The 26,658-nt window shown below is 44.3% G+C and overlaps 1 protein-coding gene across 1 annotated transcript in view; it reads right to left on the bottom strand.

Annotated features, from left to right (window-relative positions):
• LOC146198302 (lachesin-like) overlaps positions 1-26,658 on the bottom strand; it is a 93,188-nt gene that overhangs the window by 39,786 nt on the left and 26,744 nt on the right. Inside the window, exon 3 of the mRNA XM_084593726.1 lies at positions 545-651. Within this exon, the coding sequence (XP_084449852.1) occupies positions 545-651 (107 nt within the window). The remainder of the gene's footprint in view (positions 1-544; positions 652-26,658) is intronic.

The raw sequence follows: 26,658 nt of genomic DNA, 5'->3' as shown, positions 1-26,658 counted from the left end.
ATTAAGACACGCATTCAGGCTGTGGAAGCAGTAAGGTAATGCTAAATAATCCTGAATTTGTGGCAGCCAGAAAATGAAACAAAATTTAGTGCACACTGCGAACCCGTAACGGTAAGAACTTGCGGCGAAGATTTGCATGAACTTTTTTATAGTCAACCCCGCCAATTCCTTGGCCTTGTACATGCTGGAGTAATAATTGCGAGTTTTGCGTATGCAGAGTTTGAAAATCGTTTGATGTCGATACAAAAAGACAGCGAGAATGACTGCTGACGCTGGGTCTACCTGCATGGTAGTGAATAAAGGTTCATTCTACGGTAACCAGGCAGTGCTTCATTCTGGCATAAGATTTAAAAAAGCTCTATCTGTAATTAATATTTGTCTAACGTGCATTTATTTGATTTATATTTTCGCGTACATCATAACGGTGAAAACGGCGAAAATTAATTCACGATGTCACATTGAACATTGAAATAAAGCTACAAGTACTAAGTGATGGAATCGCAAGAGAAAGAGCTGGAGTCTAGCCTCTAGAAGACGGACTCACCCGATAGAGGCCCAAGTTGTTGACCACGCAAGGAAGTTTGACCGTGCGCCCCACGATAGCAGTCACGTTTGGCACCGGCTCGGCGAACTCGGGAAGAACTTCGTGGTCTGAAAAAGGAAAGGGAGAGAAGAAATAATAAACGACGAAGCGCATCTCAGGGATATCATAAATGACAGGGCAAGATATCTTTATTTTGACGCAACCAACACTCTAAGAGAAATAACTAACAGGTCGAAGGCCGCCAGACTGAGTAGTTACGCATACGAACACACAGAAGTCGACTCGAATAGCCATCCGTTACGCCATTTGAATACCGGCAGCTGGATTTCCTGTCCATGGCGACTAGAAGAATAACGCTGAATAATAACTATGTTTACTATTTGTCTACTAATTGTCTACCACAACAGGTGGCGTAGGAATAGGCAAATAATACATCTAAGTCTCAAATGAGCAAGATTTGAGTTAGGTAAGTTTGTTGTGGGGTTTTTTACTTCACTAGGCAGTGACCAGTTAATACGAATTCTGTTCTTGAGTTCTTGAGCTCTGGTGTTCTAATGTTGAGTTCTGTCCTTAAGTTCTTTTCTTTTTTGTTCTCAGAACACAGAGAAACCATGCGAAGGCAATAAGTTTTGTACAAGTAGTTGTTTTCCGAAATGACCTTTAGATCGTATGCTGCCTTCCGCAGAAGCATGCGCGATATAATAAGCAAGGTTGATGTGTAAAATAAGAAGCGAACAATTGTATTTGGAAAAATTGCGATAAGAAAAGATGGGTAAATTAAGATCCATCTTTTTCAGTATTAGAATTTTATCCATTCTGTTCTATTTATGCAAGAAAGAGTCTAAACGGAAATGCCACAATTTATTTTTCAGAAAGGTATATTTCTGTGGCCCATATCATATAATATACTTTTGGAGCAGTTTTGTGGGTATAGATGTAAATCAACATAGAGCAAAATGAGTATTTACTTAAAACTTCTGGTTATAAATGAACAGGCTTACATTGTTTAACAGGTTCGTTCTCTTCAGTCATGTGAAATGGAAAGCCGCGTCAATTAAAACAAGGATGCACGAGAAAATAATTTACCGTAATCGCAGTGCTTTGTTTCATAATATTGTTACGCACAATTCAAGGAAGAAGAAGCAGGCAGTGGCGCGGATAGGAGCGCTCGCGCTAGGCCCGGGAACATTTCATTAAACGTCATCTCACGACCATCGAGCATCGTCTCTCTGTCCTCTGTTCTCCTGTTTTCATCGGCTTGCCTCTTCGTAGCATTTGGTAGGAGGTGCGAGGTACTTCATCATCACCTCCTCATTCTGGTCCGGAGCTTCGGTGCCCTGCGATCTCTTGCGCCGTCGGCTGAAGGTTAGGAGGCATCGCATGGCTGTTTCTCAACCTGCCGGACCCAGCAAGACCTTGCCGCTCCTCTGCCTCTTCCCCCCCCCCCCCCCCCCCCCCCCCGACCACAAGACACGACGGAGAAACTGACCCGAGACGCCACACATGACCACTAGGCACAAGAAGTGACCCGAACGACCATATGTGACCCCACTGACCAGATGTGTCGACCAATGATCCCACGACGCAAACTCAGCTACACCTGAAGACATCTTCCCCTGCCTATACCATGCGATGCGTGCCTTGGCCTCCGCCATCGAGTCGTGGCAACGTGTGGCTCGACAGTGTCCTGGGCCAAGGTTCATCGGGAATCATCGTGTCGGCAAGCCATTCTAGTCTTCCTTCTTCCTCTTCTTCAAGCATCCAGACACGCCCATCATCATGCCATGAAATCAACATCGGTAAACTTCCTCGTTCACGATCGGGACGATCGCTCGGTGGCCCCGGGTCATGTTACGGACAATTCAAGGAAGAAGAAGAGGGAAGTGGCGTGGGCATGAGCGCTCGTACTGGGCCCGGCAGCATTTCATTAAACGTCATCTCACTGTCATCGAGAATCGCTCTGTTTTCAGTTCTTCTGTTTTATGATAGGGGCAATATGAACTCGTTCAGTAAGGAGTACTCTCAACTGCAGGTCACGCCGTTTATTTTCTCACTAAATTAAATCTTGTTTATGAGGTAGCATACACACGAAAATGTTGCGTGCATACATACTGGGATATCTGCAGAGGTTTGCATGCAAAACAGTAAAGGAACCAGTATTCGAATCCATATAAATAATTCCATGACAGTATGGCGAAGAGTGATTGCCAAAATAAGTAACAATGAAGGCGAGAAAGCAAGAATTGAAATACCATAGAATGAAAGAACACAGCCCAAAGATACAAAGAAATTACCGGTGTTAAAGAAGGTAATTTGAAGGCAACGTCAATTGCCCTGAAATACTGCCAACAGTGTTTATGAGAGCGTCTTAGAGTATATGCTTGAGACTCCAACTGCGTTTCGTCCAGAAACATCGTACTTAACAATCTTATCAAAAAGACTTCGGTCTGTTCGATTAAACGAACCAGATTTTGTATACTTTGCTATTCTTTGCGGTGTTTGGACAGCATTCCGAATTAGCGCCGTTTTCAGAAGTGTCGTTTTCGCCCTCACCTCGAGTCACCTTATAGGTGGGAACACCGGAACCGGAAATGGTGACAACCGAACTGACATCCTGCTGCGGTGTTTCTCCCTGTCAGATGAGTCGCAGCGAGGGCGATAACGACACTTCGGAAGGCGACAAAAATTCTGAATACGGGCCCTTATTTGTAATGTCGACTTCAGTCATCTTTTTTTGTAATAAATAAATAAATAAATAAATAAATAAATAAATAAATAAATAAATAAATAAATAAATAAATAAATAAATAAATAAATAAATAAATAAATAAATAAATAAATAAATAAACAAATGACTGTGCTTTATGGTAATACAGCTCTTCTGTGCTGCTGTTTTTTAGTTATTGTCTATAATATGCAGATGAGTAAGGTACAAAGATGGGCTTATTAATAATGCATTGACCTCTTATCAACTAAAACAACGTCACCTAACGGTATGGTTGCTGTGAGCGACTGCAAGCCCGTCGATTTTATAAAAGATTTGAAGGATTGAGTGGTAACCATATATATTATGAGAGCCCCGCTGCGGTGGTTTCGTGATTAGAGCGCTTGACTCCTGACTCCAAGGACGCGGGATCGAATCCCGGCTGCGGCAGCAGCTTGTCAATGGAGACAAAAAGAAAGACACCCGTATGCTGGGCTATGTTAGTGCACATTAAAGAGTCCCAGGTGGTTGAAAATTCCAAAGCCCTCCACTATGGCGTCTCGCATAGACTAAGTCGCTTCGGCACGTTAAACCGCATGAACTAAACTAACGTGAGAAATACACCTAAATCATCTTATGGACTGTAATTTTTGAAGTGTGTTTTACGGCACCCAATGGGTCCCCATTTAAAAGGTGGGGCTTGCAATGAATATCCAGATTCTACCGGATGATTCTTGCCCTCCTTTAGTTTTTATTCCAGCATAAGAGGAAATGGCTAATGCTTGCAGAATCTTCACCATCTTTAATGTAATTCTTGGTTTCATGATTTGATGTACACTCTAATGTGAAAGACACAGTCACATTTGTTTTACTTCTTTTCAGTCACTCACTTCTGAATTGAATGTGACTCTCTTAAGTGGGAACCTTTGACAGAATCAGATTACCTAACTAGCCAAGGTCGTAGAGCAGGCGTCGTTATGATGACACAAGATATCCATTCTTTCGTAGGTATGCCGTTGCTCTGTCCAACTTCGGAGACGCGTAGGTGAAATTCACTTTCCTCTGATATGAGACCGGGTACACGGCCATAAAAATCAACATTGATGGGACGAAGGAGACCTAATGAGGAGAGCGAAGGGAATCTCGACTTTTTAAATCGCGGCTATCCAGGTTCCAGACAGGGAGAAAGAGAGTTTTCGACGATTCCGGTCGTACATGCGGCCATTCGGACCAGCGGCAGCTGCGGTGGGCTCCAGGGGGCACAAGCGGGCATCGGGAGCGTCGCGGAGCAAGCAAGCACGTCAGTTTGGATGGGGAGGAGAGGGGTAGAGTGAGTAAGAGAGGAACAAAAGAAAACAGCCTGTGCAGGCGGTTACTGCGCACGCGAGCTGCGCCTGACTAATGCGGCGTGACGAACGGTCCGCTCTCCCGCGCCCACTACTTACGTGACCGCCCGCCTCTGGCCTGGCTCGGACGCGACGACATCGGAGCTCACGGTGGTACCAGACGCAATACCGCTGCTGCTGCTGCTGAATTCGCAGTGGCTAGGGTTGCACTCTCCTCTATATTTATATGCCACAGGACGTTCGCTTTTCTCTCACCGTTTCTTTTTTTGTTTCTCATGATTTTCGCCGACCTCTCGCCGGAATAAGCGCGAACAAGAAAAGATGAGGTTTGTACGGTTTTTTCTTACTTGTTTCTCTCCGGAGGAGGCAAAGGTCAGGTTAACGATGTTTGTCGACAATTAATTAATTTGACATTAACGCAAGAACTAATATAGTTAGGTTAAAGACGAGAAGAAGAGAAAATGCAGGGGAATATTAGTGAGAAAAGGAAAGAGAAAAGAACGTTTTTCGAGAGCTGCTGTCTGTTTTGCACCGCGAAATTAGTCAGCACTTCTTTGTGTGTCCTCAGCATATTTTATTTGGTTATTAATGCGTAGCATATTATTCTCAGTGTGGAAGTATATGATTAGGCTAGCTAAGGAACCGAACGCACTCTTTTTCTTATGAGCTTTGGCCCAGGCTCAATACAGTAAGCATTGAATGTCAGGAATTTAGTTAACTTATTCCGACATGGTTATCTTGAGCTAAGAGTTATCGTATTCTGTAAAGTTTAATTCTTACATCATTTATATGGTAATGTTATTATTTCACTATTCGTCAGTCTCTATAAAATAAGCGCCCTTCAGACAACATTTCTATCTTCGTTACCCTGCAAGTCTTCGGCTTGTTACTTTTCACCAGCAGTTTGTGCCAAACCGAGCACATGGCATGATAGAGTCCTGACATCAGAAACAGCAATAGCGCAAGCTGACTTGGCTTATCTTGCGCAAATTGCTATGGTAACGCGAGAAAGCAAACACGAAGAGTGTGCCTTGCACAAAGACAGTTTGCCTAAGGAGCCCGGATGGCGTCCGCTAAGGCATCGAGCAATCCGCTAAGTGGTATTGACGTGGAGCATGCTGTGCATTCATCTTGTTCATCATCGCCAGATGAGACAGCAGAAATGAATGGTGCAATAGAGCGAAGTTTTTGTTTCCCGCTTTGGCCTCGAGCAAGCGCCAGGCCTTTAATCACGTCCCGTTACTTTGCGTGCATACTGATTGTTTGCAGTGATAATGGGCGTTCTGCAGATATTGTGGTTAGAAAATAGCTTCAGCTCTAACAGGAATATTTTTTTTTTTGCCCTGTGTTGTTGGTACAGCAGGACAAAAAAAAAAAAAAGATCTGTTATTTTCCTCCTTACTTTTTAAATGGCGACGTGGCGGTGACCTTTGAACAGTGAGGGCTCCAAGGGGAGACAAAGAGAAAGCACCACGGGGCTTTATATATATTATCTGCCCTTTTGCACATATTGAGGTTCCTTGCAACGGTATAGGGATGAGTATGTGTGAGATAATAAAGGCACAAATTAAGGAATTTGTTAAATAAGCAAGTCTCAAAGTGCTTGTACGCTCACCCGGAAGGGTCCTGGAGACGGGAATCAGAGACGCTGTGGGGATCTTTGCGTCACAGGTTCCAGTTTCGGTTTTTTGGTAGGTGGCGACCAGTACACTATCTTTCCTTTGCAGTATACTTAAATGTAGGTTTTGAAAACGTTTCTCTTGGCGTGTGCGCTCAATGAGTATTAGCGATTCGCAAAAACAAAAAAAAAAAAGAGAGACAAGGGCTCAAGGCTGCTGAACCGTATATGGAGCGAAAGCATTATATGCGGGTGATCGAGCGTTCTTCTTCTTCGTCTTCTTCTTTGTCGTCGTCGACGTCTTCTTCTTCGTTTTCTTCTCATCCTCAAGGAGCAAGAGGGGTCCACGGGCCATAAACCACGTGACGAGCGAAATTGGACCTGCGGTAGTATTGCATTCGCAATAAAAAAAAAAAAATATTCAGCCAAATAATTAACGAGATATTTTGTTTAGGTTGCAGGTATTTTTTAACACCATTAAGCTGTCCTAATGTGTAGCGTCTAATAAAAACATACATGTTTTCATAAAAGAAATCACTTTTTTCTTGTCGGTTTGTTTCAGACTACATTGGGGCGAGTGTCCTGAACTGTACTGTCCTTCGGAGATAAGCGAAGAATACAGCTGTTCCTTTTTGCGTTTATGCAGAAGGTGTTTGCGTTGGATAGAACCACTTTTGCACTGGCTCGGGATTTCAAACAGATGTTCGACCAAAGATAGCGACGAAACTGACTCCAGCCATGGAAAACTACTGCTGAACACAAATAAACAGAACACTGGCTCTGGACGCCTTCTGAAAGCACTGTGATGAGCTAAGCCTCCACCGCAGCCCTTCGCAACAGCGCCCTGCTGCTTCCATTTTTCCGGAACACAAACATCCATCCGGTGCCGGCTCATCTCGAAACAAATGGTGATGCAATGGACGATGAAATATAGGGAGCTCCAAAAGGAACGGATTCTTCGGATTGAGTCTCGAGAGCGAATCCTTTTCTTCCCTAGAAGACAGAAAGAGGCGGCATCATGGGCAGCCCGGTATTTCGGCCAGAGAGGAGGAACCCACGTGCCGGGTACTGATACTGCGGACTTCATCCATTGCTGCCTAATCTCGTGCCGCCGCGACTGGCATTACATGCCAAACGCAGCAAGCCGCTAGCTCCAAGCGTACGCGCATCGAAACAGCCGTAGATTTGCCCAGCAGCGTAGGAGGAAAGAAAAAACAATTCTCCCGCGGTAACATAGTTTCTCGTGTATAGTACCTCAGAGCTCGCCTTTCCTACATCTTTGTGCGGCCGCCTGGCAAGACTATGCTTTAAGTTCCATTCGTTTCCACTTCTTCGCGATGCTGGCTACTCTGAGTTGGAAGTTCCAAGCTCATGCGTCTTTTCGTGATTTTTTGTTGTTTTCGTTACGTCCCGGCTCCAGTGCGTTCTTTCGAAGCGAAGCTGTGTACCGAACAGTCTGATAGAAAGGACAAGAAAAACAAGGGGGGGGGGGGGGGGGGGGGGGGGGTTCAGAAAGAGAGACAAAAGGGTGATGACGCGACCAAAAAATAGATATCGTAAAAAAAGCAAAACTTTCTCAGGGCGAGCGCGGATACAGGTTCGAGCGACGCCACAACAGTTCGGGAGCAGAAAGAGCCCAGCGCCCGCGTGAGCAGGGGCGGTTGGCGCGGCGCAAAGATCCCGGCTGCGAGCGATTCGCGAGCTGAGCGCCGGGGCCCCGGATTGTTCGCTCGTAAGCGGATTGCTGCGGGCATAGGTAGCGACGGAGGGCAACGGGGTCCTACAGAATCGTCCGCCCTCCGCGCCTTTATATTCCGCCTTGCCAAGTCGAAGACGAAGGAGAAAAAAAAAAAGTAGATCGAAGCTCCTCGTCATGTCGGCTTATAGCCCCAAAACGGTGTTATCTCAAGAAGCCTGTAAAAGACACGCACACAGACGCAGAGGAAAGAAGAAACCCTGTTAAGACAATAGCGAGAGCGGCCTCTCTAGCGAATGAAAATGAAAAAAAGGTCAAACAAAATATTAATAAAATTCTCTCCCCCCCCCCCTCCCCCTTTCCTTTTATTTTTGCAGAACGTCTGAGTTTTTGTTCGACCCTCATCGCCGAAGTGGCGTCGTCTTTCTGTTGGCGGACTTCTTTTGAACGCTCACTCTTTTTTTCACGAGCTTCCTTTCTGGGAGAAGGAGAGGTGGTTCTGCGGAAATTCTTCGGTCTTGTAGATTTAATCCTTGTGAGATTTACGACGAGCGAAATGGAACCCTAGAGACCTCCGGTGGTTTATTGCGGATGAAGCAGAATAAAAGAAAAGAATCGCTTTTCTTTTAATCGGATTCGAGCTTGTTGACGCAGAGATTTGCTGCAAGCCTTCCGCGTGCTGTTTATAGACGGCTATCCGCCGCTGCTCTGTAGCTTTCCACAAAAGAAGTCGGCTCACTTCTTTTCGCCACAGGTGGTGTGGGAGCGCATTTCTGGATTGCCAAAAGTGCTTTTAGGTCGAATTGTACTACTTTGTCCTATTTTATTCGGCAAACAATACCGCGTAAGAAAAAAATACATATTTCGAAAGAATATTGTCTATATGAATGAACGTTTTGCGAACTGCTAATATTTGAAATGGTCGTTTTATTTTCTAGAGTTCTCTAGTGATATGGATGAATAAAACAAAGCCTTGGTGCCCACTGATGCGTTAAGATGCATTCCAGCTTATACAGAAAACGAAGCAATTTTGTAAGTTCTTACCAACCCGACCATTTACCTCTCCCGAGGCACTAAACCTCTGTCTGAGCAATTATGTCCTATATATAATAGGCGGACAAAGATGGCAGTGCCGGTGTTATAACATAAAAGAGGCGCAGCTGGACATATAACAATGGCCTCGGTTTTGCATCGCGTATGTATCGGCTTCGTTTTCACCCTATTCGTGTTGGAGATAATTTGGTCAGGTCTGCGAAGAAGAAGAGAGAACAATGTATATGAGAAGCAGGTGTGGTTAACTGGATATAAGTCCAGAAATATCGGTAAAATTAGCACGAAGAAACGACGAAGTATATTACTACTGGCGCTAAGTTTACAGACATTGTAGACGGTCTAACTTTAGCTCTTGAAATATATGCTGCTTTTTCTTGTTAATCATGCGGAAAACAGTGTGGAAGCGCTGGGACAACATACCATGAAGTTATCTGTGGATGCATGCGTCACTCCTTGCCCCCAAAATTAAAAAAAGATACCGGCTATTGCCTCTACAATGTAAGGTTTATAACTCGTCAATCAAATCTCAATTCTAATACATCCGCGAAGTTCGAGATCATTTCAAAGCGTTAACAAGACTCGGCAGATACAAAGCTCAGTCGTTCTTGCCATATATAATGTCTTCCACAGATGCGTTCCTCCATATGTCTCAAATTAGCATCAATTCACCACAGAGTGAGAGAAAGCTAAAGCCAGAATAAAATTTTCGTTTCAAAATCAATCATTTGCACTTTAAACTTGACCTGCAAACATACTTCCTGCTAGCTCATATTTATTTAGTCATTTAAGGCACAAGCTTACTCACAAATTATCTCAATATTCGCAAAGAAAAAAAACTTGAATATTCACTTTTTAAAGGAAAACAACCTAATGTAACAACGTTCAGCCTAATGTAACCTAATGCAACAACGTTGTTCAGCCTGAGGCCTGGAGTCCGCTGGCACTACTCTGGCTTCTCTGACATTGTTATTCGTCTCAAATGCTGGGTCTGTGCAGACGTTGATACTCCATCTTCCCTACCGTGGTCTCCCTCTTCATTTGCGGCAACTTTACACTGTGGTAGACACGTGCAACGCTGATTGTGTCTCCATTCCAACCTAATACGCGGAATGGTCAACACGAGTGTGTACACAACCGAGCGCAGCAGACAGATAATGCCGAGCCCACCATCGCGCGCAGCTGCATTCGATAACCAGCGGATCTGCTAACTCAGTCATATCATGTGATATCAAGTAGTAACATACACCATCCACATGTCAACGAATGACGCTGGATGTCGCTGTTTGTCGCCCACGCTTTTTTTTTTTTTTTTTTGTATTGCTCTCGCTTGAATAACGAAAGGGCTGAATATTACCGGAGTGCAGCGAGCGCTGGAAAAAGAAATGATACATTTCATCTGGACCTAGAATTATGGAAAAGCGGGGATTCGGGTGAAAAATAGAGTAAATGTTTCTTCAACAAAATTCAGACCGCTAACACACCTGGGTCAGGCGTGCCACGCGGAGCACAGAACTCTTTGCATGGTTTCTGGGGGTGTGGAAATGCTGCATGAATCTAGAGATAAGATGTGTCACGGAGAATAGGAAATCCCCAAGGAGATGGTGGCCGCAGCTGCTGAGGAACAAGATTGAGTGTAGATATATGGGTGTGGGCACGTTATGTCCCAGAGGAACGCTGTTGCCTTCAACGTCGTAATAGGGCGTAGCAACAAACTGCCACATTCAGATTTTACTCTTCACAAGCGCTGGAATATTTGCACGTACGTGCCTAAAGCCCATTCACGATGCGCAATCCGCCAAAGCAAAAATCATGGTATTTGGCTACCTTCCACGTGTATAGGGCGCGCAGCTCAAAGACAAGGCGCCGCGCCGCGATGGCTCCGTGGCACGGTGCTCTGTGGTTTGGGCTCTCGAATGCTAAACCCAAGCTCGCGGATTCAATACCGGGCGCAGCGGCTTTTCTTCATCGGGGGGAATCCAGGAGGTCATGTAGTGTGCGACATCAGTGCAAGTTAAAAAAACCTCATGTGGCCGATATTCTCCGGACTCCTTCACTACAGCGCTCTTCATAGCCTGAGTCAAGCGAAACAAAGGCGAAGTTTCGAGAACTATACAAAAATGTAAGTAATGCTTCCGATAAAACATCGTACGTGAATGCGTTGAAGAGCGTTTCTAATAAGCAAACATGTCGTATATGGAAGTAATTTGATTATTTCTCTCCCCTTCCGTGCTTTCTCTAGCACTGGATGAAATGTGCAAATCATAATCCTACACACTATCATGCAAATTATCATTAGCCAGGAGAACCTGGTTTACCCTCGAGTGTCCAGCATGTTCAGACCCCTTTCCACTTTATCCAAAACAAGCAGAACTTCTGTAGAGCCATCTGATTATGAAATATATGTTTTGCGGAATCTCCAATTGTGAATTGCATAGTAAGTTTTTCAGCCACTGTGCGCCAAAACAGTTAGTAGGAAGCACACTTAGTGCTTGTACAAGTGGTGCAATTTGTTTCCCCAACAAAGCTTTCGCTGAGTAGACAGCGCAGACCACGATGCGTAAATAGGCCATAAAAGAAAGGTGACCAAAGTCGAAGGAAACTTTGCTCTCTTTTTTATCGAAGCCTGCCGCATCGCCAGAAACAGGAAGAGGAGCTCTCTCGCGCGACTCCGAGCGCGCCCCGCTGCCGAGAACGTCGTCCAGCTTGGCGTGCGAAGAAGCCGTTTTTCCGCCTTCCATTAGGAAAATGATCGCTTAAGGCCCCACCGCATGCGTGCCGGCCCCAGCCGGGGCCACCTTTCAACGTTCGCCGCCTCCGCGAGTCACGCCGGGGCTGGGGAGATTAATCGCGATTCCTTCTTTCCCCTATCCTCTTCCCTTTTCCCAACACTCCCTTTGACACGTGACTTCTTAGGCAAACCTGCCGCTTGCGCTGGCCCGCTTTCATCTCTCACGCATTGTCCTTCGTGCAGCCCACCCCACTTTGACAGCGTGGCGTCAGGACCTTCGACAAAGGAGTTTCAAATTTGCACACCTTAAAAATTGATAAGAAAGACGGTGATAAGAAAACTGAAGGGGATGGTGTCATTTCTTCACGCAATGCTGCTGGCGCCAGAGCCGCGCCGCCTCTGTGGCAGTATCATGGCGCAGAATAAGTACTGATCAGCGGCATTTGTCGCCGGCGTTATCCTCAAATATTTATTGCAAGGAAGTGTTTACTAAATAAATTTATCCAAGTGAAACGTTGCGGCCACAAAAAAAAAAACAACAAAGAAATACGGTATCGTTTTATCTGAGATAAATGGGTTCTGTTGAATAACTAAGAGCGTAGCATGTATAAATGGTCCCATACACACGCGTGCAATCGAAATCGAAGCTTGTGTCATGCGTAGAGAATATTCGTTAGAAGCCGTCGCCGTGTTACTGTGCACCCTGAACCGAAACACGTGGAACCAGAGCTTCGATGGCTTCTCGAGCGCCGAGATGACGCCTTCATAAGGGGAATACACCGCCTGGAAAACGACCATCCCCGATTAAAGGTGGAAGATGTCACCACACATTTAAGAACGCGAAGCCTAGATGTTGCCCGGTATCTTGCCTACCTGCCTTAGTGCCATTCCATGTAAGCTGGCCATGTGCGGCACACAGAGCCCATCCTTACCACTGGCAGACCTCCCGTGTGTGTTGCATGCAACCATGTCGCTCTTGTTCTCTGGCACTGCCGCACGTTAGGATACGATTATTTTTGGTGCTTCGGTTGCACGACAGGGTTGTGCACAGTGACATATACCGGCAGGCAACCTGCGTGAAGAAACTTTAGAGCAGCACATCATGGATGCCATAGAAGTATTCGACGCGACTGGTGATATTCATGCCGCCAGTATTCCAGTGCCAACAGGCCATTTGTTGTTGCGAAACGAAGATCTGCTATGGATTGTAAAAAGGCAGTGAAAGACAACGTGACATGGCCTCGGTGTGAGAAGCCGAATCCGGAGGCTGCAGCAAGGAACTTTGTCTCCCAATATACCGGCGAGTTCCTTTGTGGATACGCTGGCCCCTGCGGTCAATACTGAGAAAGCCGCTTTCACATTAGGCCGATCTACGTCGGTAAGCTATCGGCAAACGCATCTTTTGCGCCCTCGTAATTGTCACACTGCGCCGACTTCTACAGCACGTTGGTAATCGGCCGACGACATTTGCGCTCGACCGACGCGGAGAGCTGAGCCGTCGGGCCGCCGTCGGCCCATTTCCTTGTTGCACTACGACGACGCGGTGCCTCACTGTGCGCACCAATCAACAGTCGTCGCTGCCTTCACTGCGCCTCGCGCCTGATTCAGAGCCCGTGGCTGCTGATTTCGTTGTTTGCACCTAGCATTTGAAGCGAAAAGCTTCAGTAGGCTCGCCAACACCGCGTTGTGCGTGGGCCGGAGCAACTTCCCCTAGTATACTAAGAGAAGGCCAGCGCAAGTCCCCCTTTCCACTACTCCTACGTCACGACAGTGAGATCTGGGGATAGATCGGCGGCGCCGAGCGCAAGCGTACGCAAGCAAGGCGATTCTGGAACTACTCGGCCTGCGTGTTTTCAGCCTGTGTTTGCTGTGTTCCTAATCCGTGCTGCATAGGCGCTTACGAGAAAGGTATCTACAATGTCTGGGTGTTGTTGTGCGCTAAACTGTCGCTCTAACTATGCCAATGGACCCAAAGCGCAAGTGTACAAGTTTGAGTCGGACTCGGCTCCCAATGCAGCGTGGACAGAGGCTGTTCCGTGGAAAAAGTTATTACCGATGAAGTGCACTGTGGTAAGAAAGCGTTCTTTGTTTGCTTCCTAATACTCGTGCTGCTATTCACCACTATTTGATTTAGCACAGTGTATTAAAGCGTAGGCGTGCAGATGTCGAGCACACAATTTGGACAGCACAGGTACTAATAATCGAGTTGCGTTCGCCTTGTTTTAAGTGCGGAACAAAATTGCTTTGCAGCCTAAATTATTTTCTTATGGAAACAATTTTATTTCGCTAGTGGCCACGTGATCGTAGTTGCCGTAGTAAATGATTGGTTTAAAGCCAAGTTAGCTGCTCGCTGCGTTAATATACTCATGGAAATTGCTGCTTCCAGCTTAAGCAGCTTTTTTTTTATATATACATTACAGCTTTGTGACCAGCAATTCCGTGAAAGCGACCTCGTATTTACGACAGCTACACCGAGTGTCGTCAAGGTCACCATTTTTAGTAATATATCTGCCTACCATTCTTAGCTCTATCTATCCATCTAACAATAAATGTGCTGCTCTAATAAACATATACTGCTCTTTTGCACAGCAAGGAAGGCGTACTTAAGCTCTATTTACCTTGAATGTTTGGTCTTCTCACACTCTAGTTGTAGCATCACGCATTTACACAATACGATAACTCCGCGAGAAACGCCGACGATGATCTAATGTTTGGCGAAAACTCGCCTGGTCGGGTAGTAGGTTCATGATGCACCACGCAGCATAGTAGGCGACGAAACACAGTAGAGGCACACATTACACACATGCTGCGTGGTCCATCATGTCGTCTGACCAACTAGCTCGACTTTCAACGGTAGTGTATTCATGCATTAAGAAAAGGGACGCCGACCAAAGGTTGTTGTTAATGTGAAGATGTTTCGGGCTTCCGTGCTTCATATTAAAAACGACCTTTGGTCTATGTTCCTTTTCTTAATACAAATGCCGATGTGACATACTGCATGCTCGAGAAATTTTTGGTAGTTGGTTGTTGACACCGCATAATGCTGGCACTTTCCACTTAAAGTATTTGCTTTCTTAGATGCGATCAATACTTGATTGTGAATATTTTTAACAGGAACTATGTTCGGCTATGTTGGCATGAATTAAAACTGTGTGAGTCGTAGCCTACGAGTCATGCCGATGACAGCAACTAGCCGATTTAAATATTGCTTGGTAAACCTGGTCAGACCGGCGCTTACCGCTTTATATATAACAGCGTGTTGTGACAAAACAAATGTAATTTCAGATTACGGCAACGATTGGTACACTCTGATTATTTTCAGTCGCTAAAACGTGTTGCTTTGCTCTCCACGATTGTCGAAAACGCGTACCTGCTGGCTTTCTAGGCCAACTCGCCGTAGGAAGGGAACAGCGGCGACACATATTTTTGAATCCGGCAAAAGATGCATAGCTGTCTATTGCCGAACTATGAAGATATGAAATGCCACCACTTCTCGGCTCAATTTTAGTATTGGTAAGACAGAGAAAAGGACAACTATGCAAGCTGTACATATCTCGTCGGTGTTGCATTGTTGCTCCCTGGGCGATCTGTCGAGGACCAATCGGACGACCATCCTCTGATGCGTTTCGTCGGCGTCACTGGTCTGAAAACCTGTCACACTACGATGACACGCGATTTTTCTACGGGCTGCATACGGGCTGGCGTCGTTATCGGCAGAGTGCGCGGGACCAATGCATTAGCAACGGGATCGGCCGACCGGCCGTAGAAGTTGGCGTCGAGTCTGCCAAGGGGGAACGGGCCTGAGGCAGCTTGCATGTCAATGAGCCTCCGCAGAAGTGCCGACCATCGTGCGCCTCTTACTCGAGTGCCGACGATAAAGCAACGAGTATAAGGCATCACCGTCGCTTGCGTCAGCGGTCGCGAAGTGCCGGCGGTGGTTTTGAAGAGGCTTCACCGCCTTCCGATAGACTGGGATTATTTGAGCTAATTTTCCCTTACCTGGGATCAGGCTGTCATGTACTGATTTCGAGAATGTGAGGCTCTGGTTCTTCGTACCGATTTAGGAAGCAATTTGCGACTCTATCCAGACCGGTACCCTATCTTACATCATTTCTGGTAACATAGCTAAAACACTATATTGTCACATGCTGGGCCAATTTACCAATTTTTCATCCACGTTAAAAGGGGTAAATTGCTGTTCTTTAGCGCTCTCTTGATGTGCAAATATTAACTAAAAAAAAATATTTGTTGGTATGGCATTTATCTCAACTTTATTTTTGAAATGTTGTGACATGCTTGAAATTAATTGACAATTTACATATTGCAAATATTATGATGAAAAGTCTTGATAAATAAATTCTTGCCAACAATAGCAACGCCCTCATATTTGAAGTTCAAAGCTTGGGAATGAATAGTCGGGAGGAACAATGTCATGGTCAAAAATATTTGTGTGCAACTATTTTCCGTTAGCAACTCTGAGCTTCCATTTACAGAAAAGGTCGCGGGCTTTTGAAATTCTCTGAGTGATTTGAGGTCCCACATCGATTTCTATGCTGGTTTTGGTTTTAGCTCAATAATGCTGTCGCGATCCTCCGACGCATGTTTTTCTTCCTGTGTCGACTTTATTTAGTTCAGCTCCATAGCTTTTGTATGCTTTCCTGACAGTCTTCGCTGATTGAAAATCTGGTCCTTTCAGTTTGGAGCAGTTTCTCAAAATATTGACTTTGTCGCAGTAGTCCAATGCACTAAAGATAACCGGTAGTAGTTTGCCGCGCTATTCGCCTTAGACAACCAATTTGAAAATTCTTTTCAGTCTGCCATATGTTTACTTGAAGTTTATGCTATAGGATATCTTTTGATACATTGCGTTCACTACTTAAATAGTTTCCTCTTCTTGTTCCTATGCACTGTAGAGATCACCAGGCAGGGGCGACCGCGGCCACATTTATTTGAGAAGCTGCAGAGGTGACGGCGGCAGCGTACGGCCGAGGCGAAGGTCGCGAGCTTTCCTCAGCTCTCGTGCCGGCGCTGATTCCTTCTCTTCGGCACGGGCCGGACGCATGCCACGCGAGTCGCTACAGTACAAAAAACAAGTGCGTTAAGTAACCAGCTCTTATTTTCTAAACCCTCGACTTCCTTGGTCATGAGCGCGGTCATAAGTGGCAAATTTCTCTACAGATCAATAGCTCTGATCAGAAGTTCCGAAACCTCTTTTCAAGGCAACCTATACACTTTTTTTTTTTTTTTTCAAATTCCCGTCTCAATCACCCTTAGCTGGTACAAGGTTGGTTGGTTGGTTTGTGGGGTTTAACGGTACAAGGTACGAATATTCAGTGTGTGGTGTGACTCGGCACCTGACTGACAATGCACAGCAAAAATTGCAGAAAAACGCTAATACTAGTCAACACTTCAATCATGGTCCGTGGACACGGCAGTAAAATTAAAGAAACGAAACTGCCACCAATGCAAAACCGTAATGTTTGTTCGTCTCAGTTAAGATAATGAATGAATATTTACTCCTTATCAGGAAATTGACGCCGCACACCATGTGCTTGTTTTTGAGAATTACTATTTTATACCAGTTATTGTTGCTTTTGTCATCGACCATTGGCCAATCCACCAATGAAATTTGTTCCGCTGTTTAGGTTGTATCAGTGCTCTTGTAACGAAGCCGGGCTACTCGACGTTAGGATGAGGTCGATTTCAGCAGCAGAATCTGCGATATGCTTTTCGAGAGCTTTCCTTGCCACCGAGTTAGGTGTGTTAGTTGTGTATAACTTGGATTTCTGTTAGGATGATCTAGCGCAGTCGCTAGCTGGCTATCATATATTAATTATCTCTGTAAAACTTATTTCTGGACATAAATGCATCTAATGAATACAGGGGGAAATCCTCGTAAGCTTCACTTGTAAAGCAATTGCCCTGAGCAGGCTGGTCGGAAAGAATTTCCCTTAACTACGAAGCTTTTATCAAAGGTACATATTTTTTCTTTGTAGCTGTATGTGGCTGTGCTTGGGTGAATACTGATGCGTGCTTACTTCGGCATTAGAGAGCTACTTCGCATCGAGACTTACTGCTAATAAAAAAAACATTGAATTAATTGAATCACTTTCTTTGCAGTCATGGTGTTGTTTCTCAGATGATTCAGGCTATTTAGTTAGAAATATTAAATATAACTAATTACGCTTTCACATTTTGCAATAATACACATGGTGTAGCGCAAGTGCCATCGGATGCGACAAGCTTATGTTTTATCTTGCATCAGTTTACCCCAATTTCATTAAATACGCATGCCACCTGCTCTTGTGGTATAAAAAGTGTGCATTACACATTAATCGCTAATACATGGAATAATGCTTATTTTGCGTTGCTATTCATACGGAAGTGAACATGCTGGGAACAATTTCACTCGCGTTTCGGCACATGTTTCTATCATATTAAAGAATTAAAAAAAATTTCGATGAAATCAACTATTCCGTAATGCAAGTATTTACATCAACGTGCTGCACACAGGCATCCGACGGAAAGCGCAAGCTATTTGGCGCAGCTCGTCCCTGTTAAAACGTGCACAATCTCGAGTATTCAAGCCGTTCGCGGCAACGAATATACGAATAAAATAATAAATATCGAAAATTTGAACATAAGCCTCGAAGAGGAACAAAAAAAAAAAAATGGGTACCATTTGTCACTATGCAAACACGCAGTCGCTTGTATGAGTGAAAGGACAATGCGCTCGCATTCATCTCTCGTTTTATAAAGGAGAATCACACGGCAAAAAAAAAAAAAAAAAAAATCAACGTGAAAGTGTGCTTCCATGTGATTTGTAGGTCAATTCGCGCAGAGCAAGCCGAATAACTTGGGGCTGAGAAAATAATTGCGCTCGAATGCCGCGTTTATTACAGCTATATCCAGGTAGCAATATATTCTCTCTTTATTAAATTGCTCTTTAACGCAAGATTTTTTTTTTTTGTCTAAAATGTAGGCACGAAGAGGACAACATATTTCACGCAGTGTTCGAGTTGGCGAAGCGGTCGGGGTCTGGCTAAATGAAATTAAGTTTGGCGTCCACATTACCCGTACTGCATCGCAGCAATCGAAGCAGCATTTAAGTCGTGAAATTTCTTCTTGAGAACCAATACTTTGGATTAAGTATATCCAAGAACCACCTCTTTTCTTCAAGGCAGAAGTCAATATTGTTCTGTGATTTCCACGCATTCTATATACATTTTGTGCTAATGCACTTTATGCTCTAGTGCTGCAATGCTACAATGCTGGCAGCTGTTTATAAAATATCAGTTATGGGCCTAGTTTAATGCCTGGCTTAACAAGTAATTATAGGATACGTCCCAACGTTTCGTTCGTTACTTCCTCAAGGGTTTAAAAAGATGAAGACAAAAATGCAACACCGTCAAGGCCTCTGGTGGAGGGGGGCGGCAAGAAAAAATTAGGAGAACACTAAGCTCCTCCTTAAGAATGTCACACAATAGTTGGTTCTGGCCCTCTTCAATTTCACACCACATGCTGTAGTAAGATGGCAGCTTACATGAGAGACCGCAAGACATACATGTCTGCCGTCGGTTGTTACCTAGCGGTACATTCGGCCTTACGTGCAGGCTTCGTGCCGTGTAAGCATTCGCGTTCCACACGAACGTAAGGAGCCTAGCAAAGCCGCTGATAAGAGCGCTGATATATTATCAGCTATTACTGAAAACGCAGGTTTAATTGATTGTACGTTGTATTCTACCTTCACCTATATTAACGGAGCCTCACCTTCACGCTCCAAGTTTCTTCTCTAGTGAACCACGTGGACCATGAGTGTGCCGTTTTTTGCAGTTTGGGAGATGTTTAGCAAAAAGTTGGTGTCTTGGGTACTGAAATCGGATACATGAGTTCGTGCCTTGCATGAACCTGAATGCGAGTATATTGGATTGTGCACTGAGGCAATATCTAAAGTAAAGTGGTACGTTCCATAGTGTCATTCACAACGCTTTCGGTCAGCCCGTGTACTATCCCGCAGGAATGAAGCGTTGCATTGTGGGCAGACAACTAAACAAGCATTTTCTGTTAAGTGTCACCACGTGGCTGCGAAGCGAAGCGAATCTCTGAGCTTTATTGTGGTGGTGCCCTGATCACAAATACAGATACAATAGTAGTCGAGTTTGCGAATCACGACACCTTTTTTTTTTTCTGCTACTTCAGGCGCTGTTGATAATGTCCATGCGTAGTGTTTGGTGTATATGAATAAAGAGAAACTGAAATGGTTTTCAAATTGCATAAAGTTCTGTGGTTAGAAAGAAGGGGTTTTGTTCTGTGTCATTCTTTTTTTTTTTTAATTCTGTCGATAACAAAAACTGGAATCTCTTGTTAAAAAGGCGCCAAGGCCACGCCCTCGTCGCTGCCGGGAGCGGCGGTGGCGGGGCGCCGAAACTGGGGAAGAGGCGGATATGACGTCAAACTGGGAATGCCGGCCTGCTGGCTAGGCCGGCCGCGCGTTTTGCACGCTTGCTTCGCTCCATCCCGCACTTATGTGATCGACGGATCAGCGCAATCTGCTGCTGGTGCCGTTTGTTTTCTCCAGTTCGGTCATTGTGTGCTGAAAGTTCCACGTGTTCAAATATTCCACGAGGTCAGCTAGCAGATAACGCAGCTGTTGCGGAGGGGCGCACCGCGCGCTTTGATGCCCTCCGACTAGTGAACCTCTTTTGCTCGGTTGCAAGATAAACGTAGTTCGATGCTCGAAAAATATTTTTCTCGTGTAATTAGAAAACAAGCATTCTTGTGAGTGAGTGAGTGAGTGAGTGAGTGAGTGAGTGAGTGAGTGAGTGAGTGAGTGAGTGAGTGAGTGAGTGAGTGAGTGAGTGAGTGAGTGAGTGAGTGAGTGAGTGAGTGAGTGAGTGAGTGAGTGAGTGAGTGAGTGAGTGAGTGAGTGAGTGAGTGAGTGAGTGAGTGAGTGAGTGAAACGACCTGTGGCTATCAGCGCGGATTTCCACTTTCAAAAAGCCGTGGACTTGACGCCTCTCAGTGGCATCGCTCTCTACATATATTTCTTTTGCACACACTGCGCACAAATGTCACTATTGTTTCGTTTCTTTCCTTTTATGTCGTGATCAAGGCTACCGTTGTGTGCCAGCCTGCCGCAATACTGTATTTTCGATGCTTACTGATCATGTAGCAGGGGGCTGAGGCCACGTCAGGCGGCCGCGCCTTTAGCCTCAGCCTCCTTTTAGGCAAATGTCTAAGAAACAAACAAATAAATAAATAAAATCGTACACAACATTTAAATATGCGTCTTATGCCCTGTCCTAGTTCAAATGTTTTAGAGCAGTAATAACATTCTACCAATCATTTAACAAAATTTACATTATGTTAATGTCAAGAACTGGTGGTTAGGAAAAATTTCCATTCGTAGCTGGCTACAGACCTATCACGTTTTATAACGTTTCTATAAGGTTTTCTCGAATTTTATCTTAAATCGGCCGCAGATTGCAATGTATGCGTTAATCGAAACTCATCAGACATGTGGTTTAAAGGGTCGATCAGTACAGTCTAACTTGCATGTAGAGCGTGTGATTTTCAGTATTTTATGAGGTATTATAAGCTATTCGCATTGTTTTAAATAGACCTGACAAGGGGATTTGGACGAGTGAGCCGTTCATTCCTATTTTCTCTCTTAGATCATGTCGATCGCAATTGAATCTCTCAGGCGTTATGATCCTTTCCTGCCTGTAGCACTCCGTTCCCTCCGTTCTTGTACTGCTCTCTGTATTTGGTTTACCGAGACGACATGCTCCAAAGGGGGTGCAAATTGCCTGTCTCGCCATGTACACAATTTTATAGGTTTCACACCATTAAAACGGAACTGAAACCAAATTAAAAAAAAAAGGGGGGGGGGGGGGAGGCGGTGGTTCTAGCATTTTCTCCTTAAAAACTAGCGCTTTTGGAAGTCTTCATAGACCATTCATCATTGTTTCATCAACTGCGAAGATTTAAAATTTATTTAATTTGACATCGTATTCTGTACGTTGTCTCCCTGTGCTGCCTTTTGTTCCTGAACCCTCAGATCATGCTTTAACTGGATTACAAAAGCTAGGAAACAAAAAAGATGAATCGAGATTATGCATCTGTTGTTTGTGCAAAAACCACTTCAGTAGAATGACTGTTTGTTTAGGATAAGTGTACCCTCAGAGCGAGTTCGAACTGGAGTGGGCTTTACTCGTTGTGATGTTCTCTGCGTTGCATCTTTTATTAGCGCTTAGTCGTCTAGGAGTGTCACATTGCGCACCACGTTGATATAACGCTATTTCACTAATATTTTGTACACAGTTCATTTATAGAGAACCATATTCACTGTAATAAACGTCACCTACACAACAATATTTTCTGGCAGACTTTTAAACATAACTTTTAACATTATTTTTTGTCTTGTCTAGATGTGAAGTTCTTGACGTACCTTGTCACTTTTTTTTTTTTCGTTTTGACTTTAATGATTTATAAAAGTTAGGATCTAATCACATTGAAGACAGTCACGTGTTTAAGCCAACTTAGCCACTCAGTGTGGACCGCCAAAGTCTCAGTATGTAATATATCGCTCACATCAAAGACACGCCGTCGTGAATTGCTTCATCGCATGATGTTGCATGCGCAGTCACTCATGTATTGTGAACTTCCGCTCAATAAAATAAATGTGACACAAGACCGCATTTGTAAGCAGCATACGAGCAGCGTTGTTGGAGTAACATATTTTATGTGCCTTTAATCTATGCTAAGCAGACAGAAAAAAAAAAAAGTTATGAGAGCACATTGTATCAGAGCACATATGATCACTAAGTGGCCTTCCGCAAGCATTAATGCAACTGACCGCTCTAACAAGACTTTAATTGAGCTATAAAAAAGCATCCCTCAAAGTAATGAGGCCTCGCGGAGTCCTTGCTTGTCATCGGCCGAGTGAAACGAAGCGTTTGTGGGCCTATAAAAGGCTTAAGTGGAACGAGCCTAGATTGTGAGGCCCATGGGGACGCTCACGTTAATGAAACAAGCGCCGTTGAAATAAGGAGGGTGGTCACGCCCACTTTTAGTGCTCGTGTGATAACTTTTGCGCACTTTTTGTTGCCTATCTCCTTCATTTTTATTTCGCTCGCTCTCCCGACTGGTGTCGTAAACGTGCCTGGCGTTTATATACTCATACTTCTGGAAGTCGTTGTCTATGTCCGCAATCTTCGGAGAACAGCTCTTGGGCTTTGGCTGTTTCTTTCGCGGTACCTCTTCCTGCTGCCGCCTAATAAATGCTGCTAAACGCAGGCTGTCTTCATGTCGCCTTGCCATTAAAGCATGCTACCCGATTTCTGCCTCAGCAACAGCAGTTTGATACGTTTCCCTGCTATCCCGTACGTTACGCTTCTTCCTATTACTTATACCGCATCGGTTTGGATCTATAACTTCGAATATTTCCAAAGAAACGTCTGTATACCAGAGCAAAGTAATGTTAAGGTGCAGTTTGGGGAACCTCGTGAATAAATATACCGGTAGAGACTACTAATACTGCTATACTGCTCGAAACTTTACAATCACCATGGTAAAGAGCCCACCACTGCTGCATTCCTTTCTTTCAGAGTTAGAGCTCTTTTCGTGTGGTTTTAATCGCCAATGTATTCCTCGACTGACAACCCTTTAAATGAATCTGATTACGTTCTGCTGCTATAAGTCTGGCCAGTAGGATGTTCTACGCCACCAGCCAATATAACAGATTTCATAACGACATACACCAGATCCGTTGAACATAAAAAAGCGCACCACTCAGATGTATCCGGTTGTGTAGCCATTCAACTTTTTATGCAGCTGTGTCTCGACGCTAGAAGATACACTTAGTAGCACACATCAACCTGAACAGTGACAATGACCCTCTTCCGACAAATCATGTCACCCTAATGAGCATTCTGCGATTTTTGTTCTTGAAAGTATACATGAGCGCATATATTTTCCTGTGAAACACTACAATATTGGATAATCTCAGAAAACCTTTCCAGTCCAACAAGCACTTGGTAGTCCACCCAAGTCAGTAAACAGTAAAAAAAAAATTGATAAAATTAAGGTAGAAGTAATTTTACGCACGTAAAAGCTTCAAAACATTTAGCACTCGCAATGCATTTACACAGAAAGGGCATACGATGTACTAAGAATGATAATTATCTCTCGGGCCATATATTTCATATATGTCTGCCATATATTTCAACCAAGTATTTCCAAAGACGAGTTGGGCAAGAAAAACAGAGTGCCGCGGAAAACCTGATCATAAAAACTGAGCCCGGCTGCAGAAAAAATCGATAATTGGCATTCTTGTCTTTCAGGAGCATGAGGTAACGCTCTTTTAATACTTGCATGGCGCTGTTTCAGAGCCAATCGTCGACATTCCTAAGAATGGTGAAGGGTCTGTTTTCTTCACTGAATAGTTCGGTAGCAGTCATGAACCCTTGTTCGGTGCTAATTCACAAAACGTTGGGCGTTCTTCGGCCGCCGACAGCCCTAAGAGGCATTTCAAGGCTTATTCCTTGTTCAGTAAATCTCACAACCTCGTTATCTACCAGCACCCGCATCGCTAATCTCTGTCATCATACGTCAATTATTTAGATAACGCTAGAGATTAACTTCACGGCATAGCACGTTATGGGCGGCACTGCTATTAAAAAATTAGAAGGCTATTACTTCTTCTTCATTTTTTGTATTGAAAACAATGTGGTTAGATTGCATAGCTAAGACCTAACCACTGAAACAAGCACCAATTAAAAGGCTCCTGTATTATCAGAAATGTGCGCAATACACTATTACGTAATATAAATAAGTATTATAAAAGCTGTTTCCTTCATTAATATTTGTGAGGTCAGTGAGCAGGTCAGCGCATCGTTTTATTGGGTGCCCTCAGCAGCAACTTCTCCACGAGTTTGTTTCTGTAAAGCTTGTTACACTGCATATAGATCCTTACTGCGGCGAAGCTCATCGCAGACACAAGTGGACAAGGAACGTTTGGTATAGAACGTAATTGAGTTGCACTGCATGCCACTTAACACGCATTTAGAATAAAGGCTTAATACCTGAGGAAAGAGATCGGCCATCTACAGAAAAACAAACAGAAAAAGTGGGAGAGTAGTGTGATTTGTACAAAGCGATCTGTGACTAGGATTCGACTGAAGAGTAGTAAATCCGGCCGATAGAAATATTTTTATTTCTAGGTGCTCTGAAGCGACATGAAATACACTATAAAACAAAATAATTGCACGTTTCTTTTTTTTATATGTCGTTACTGCGTAGCGGTTTGCAGAAGTAATCACATATAGTTTTGCCGTTACTCTTCTGTTACGATGCATTTCTTAGAACATTTAGGCATTTATACTAGTTGCTCTCTGTGTCCTCTTCAGATTTGATCTAAGTTTATTGATTAACTCCTCATTACTTTTTTGATATTTACACTTTCAGCATTCAAGCAAATTTCGGTCTTCCTCGCTTATGGTTCCTTTAGATGCCCACTGATACTGTGTTGCTGTCCCTTTTAGTTACTTTTTGGTCCACTTATCATTTCATACTGCTTTTGCGTCCAACGTGTCTCGTACATAACTCTTAAGGTTTCGTCGTTACTTGCGAACAGATTAGCTAAATCTCCATATTTAAGAAATTATCCGTGTTGCTCTGGTTTCGTGTTTTTGATGAACCAGAACCGCATAAGTATATAAATGTTGCCCTCGGGAATGTGACGTGACCAGGTAGCAATCAGTGACCGTAGACGACATAGAAGGTATGCATTATTCGTTCAAAATAAGCGCACAGAGAATGCAGTCGATGTTATGATGGTTGAGTACACTAGAAGACTCCTTACATATTTAGATAAGAGAATGCAGCTAAACCTTCAAGTGTATGAGAATGGAGGTTCAGGTTGATGATATGGCAGGCAAACGTCCTGGTTCGCAAGTTTCTAAAGGAATTCCGAAAGAAGACAAACAACAGACAGCCGCTAACCCAAAAATGCGTCGTTCTACTTTGAAATAGAACCCTCCGATTTAGGCCATTGTACATCTAACTGGCTCCTATATGTAAGTACATCATGATCTCCAGCACGGGTTATTTCTTTGGGTCCTAAGCACACTCTGTAGCTGTTTTGTTTTGATGTGATTTTTATTTGCGTTTCAGCACTGCTACTTTAAAGCATGCGCAGGTGGCACTCAGAGGACGGGATCTAGGGAACACAAATTGCAACGCTCCATCCTGCCCTATCACATAGTCCGGCTCTGTTCCGATTTTTCCGCTCCGGCTTCGGGTATCATCTGGCGCCGGAGAGGCCGCCTTGTTCGCCCTCAATCCGGTAGCAAAGGTGAGTTCTGTTTGCCGTCCAGGATGGATCATGTGCCCCAGAAAGGGAACCAAAAATAAGTCGCGCGAACGACACAAAAACAAACGCGGGAGAGTCTGAGACAAGGAACCAAATGAAGGAGTATCGACCAAACGAACGCTGAAGGACACTGATTGTGATGGAACGGCGAGGCCGAGTAGCGTACCGTGTTGAACAATTCCAGCACCGGTACCCATCTTCCTTACCTTGCCGAAGGTTTCCTACGTTCGCTGCGCACTTACTACATTTTCTTTCTAATTTCAGTTGCGCCGACATATAGCCGAGCGGGCTCGCTTCTTTGTGTTTTTCTATCTCTTTCTTACTTTCCTTCTTTCCAGCTATACGAATTTGCTTGCGAACCTGCGAACCTGCGAAAACTTCTACTTCGGTACGTTAGTAAAAAAGTATTTGTTCATTGGGCTTTACTCTACGTTTCTGCATTCAACTTGTCGCAAGACCGGAAGCTCGCGAAGTTGCCCGTGATGAGGTGCCAACTCAGCATCTAAGGCGAACTCCATTTCACGTCTGTTCGGTCTCTCTATGTTGGCTAATTCCAGTCGAAATTACTCTGACGTGTTCGCCCTTTCAGAGCGCC

The sequence above is a fragment of the Amblyomma maculatum genome, chromosome 2 (assembly GCF_055883805.1).
Source record: "Amblyomma maculatum isolate TAMU_Amacu chromosome 2, ASM5588380v1, whole genome shotgun sequence".
Classification (NCBI taxonomy): Eukaryota; Metazoa; Arthropoda; class Arachnida; order Ixodida; family Ixodidae; genus Amblyomma; species Amblyomma maculatum.
Note: the sequence above shows the minus strand (reverse complement) of the source record. Positions and strands in the feature narration are given on the sequence as shown.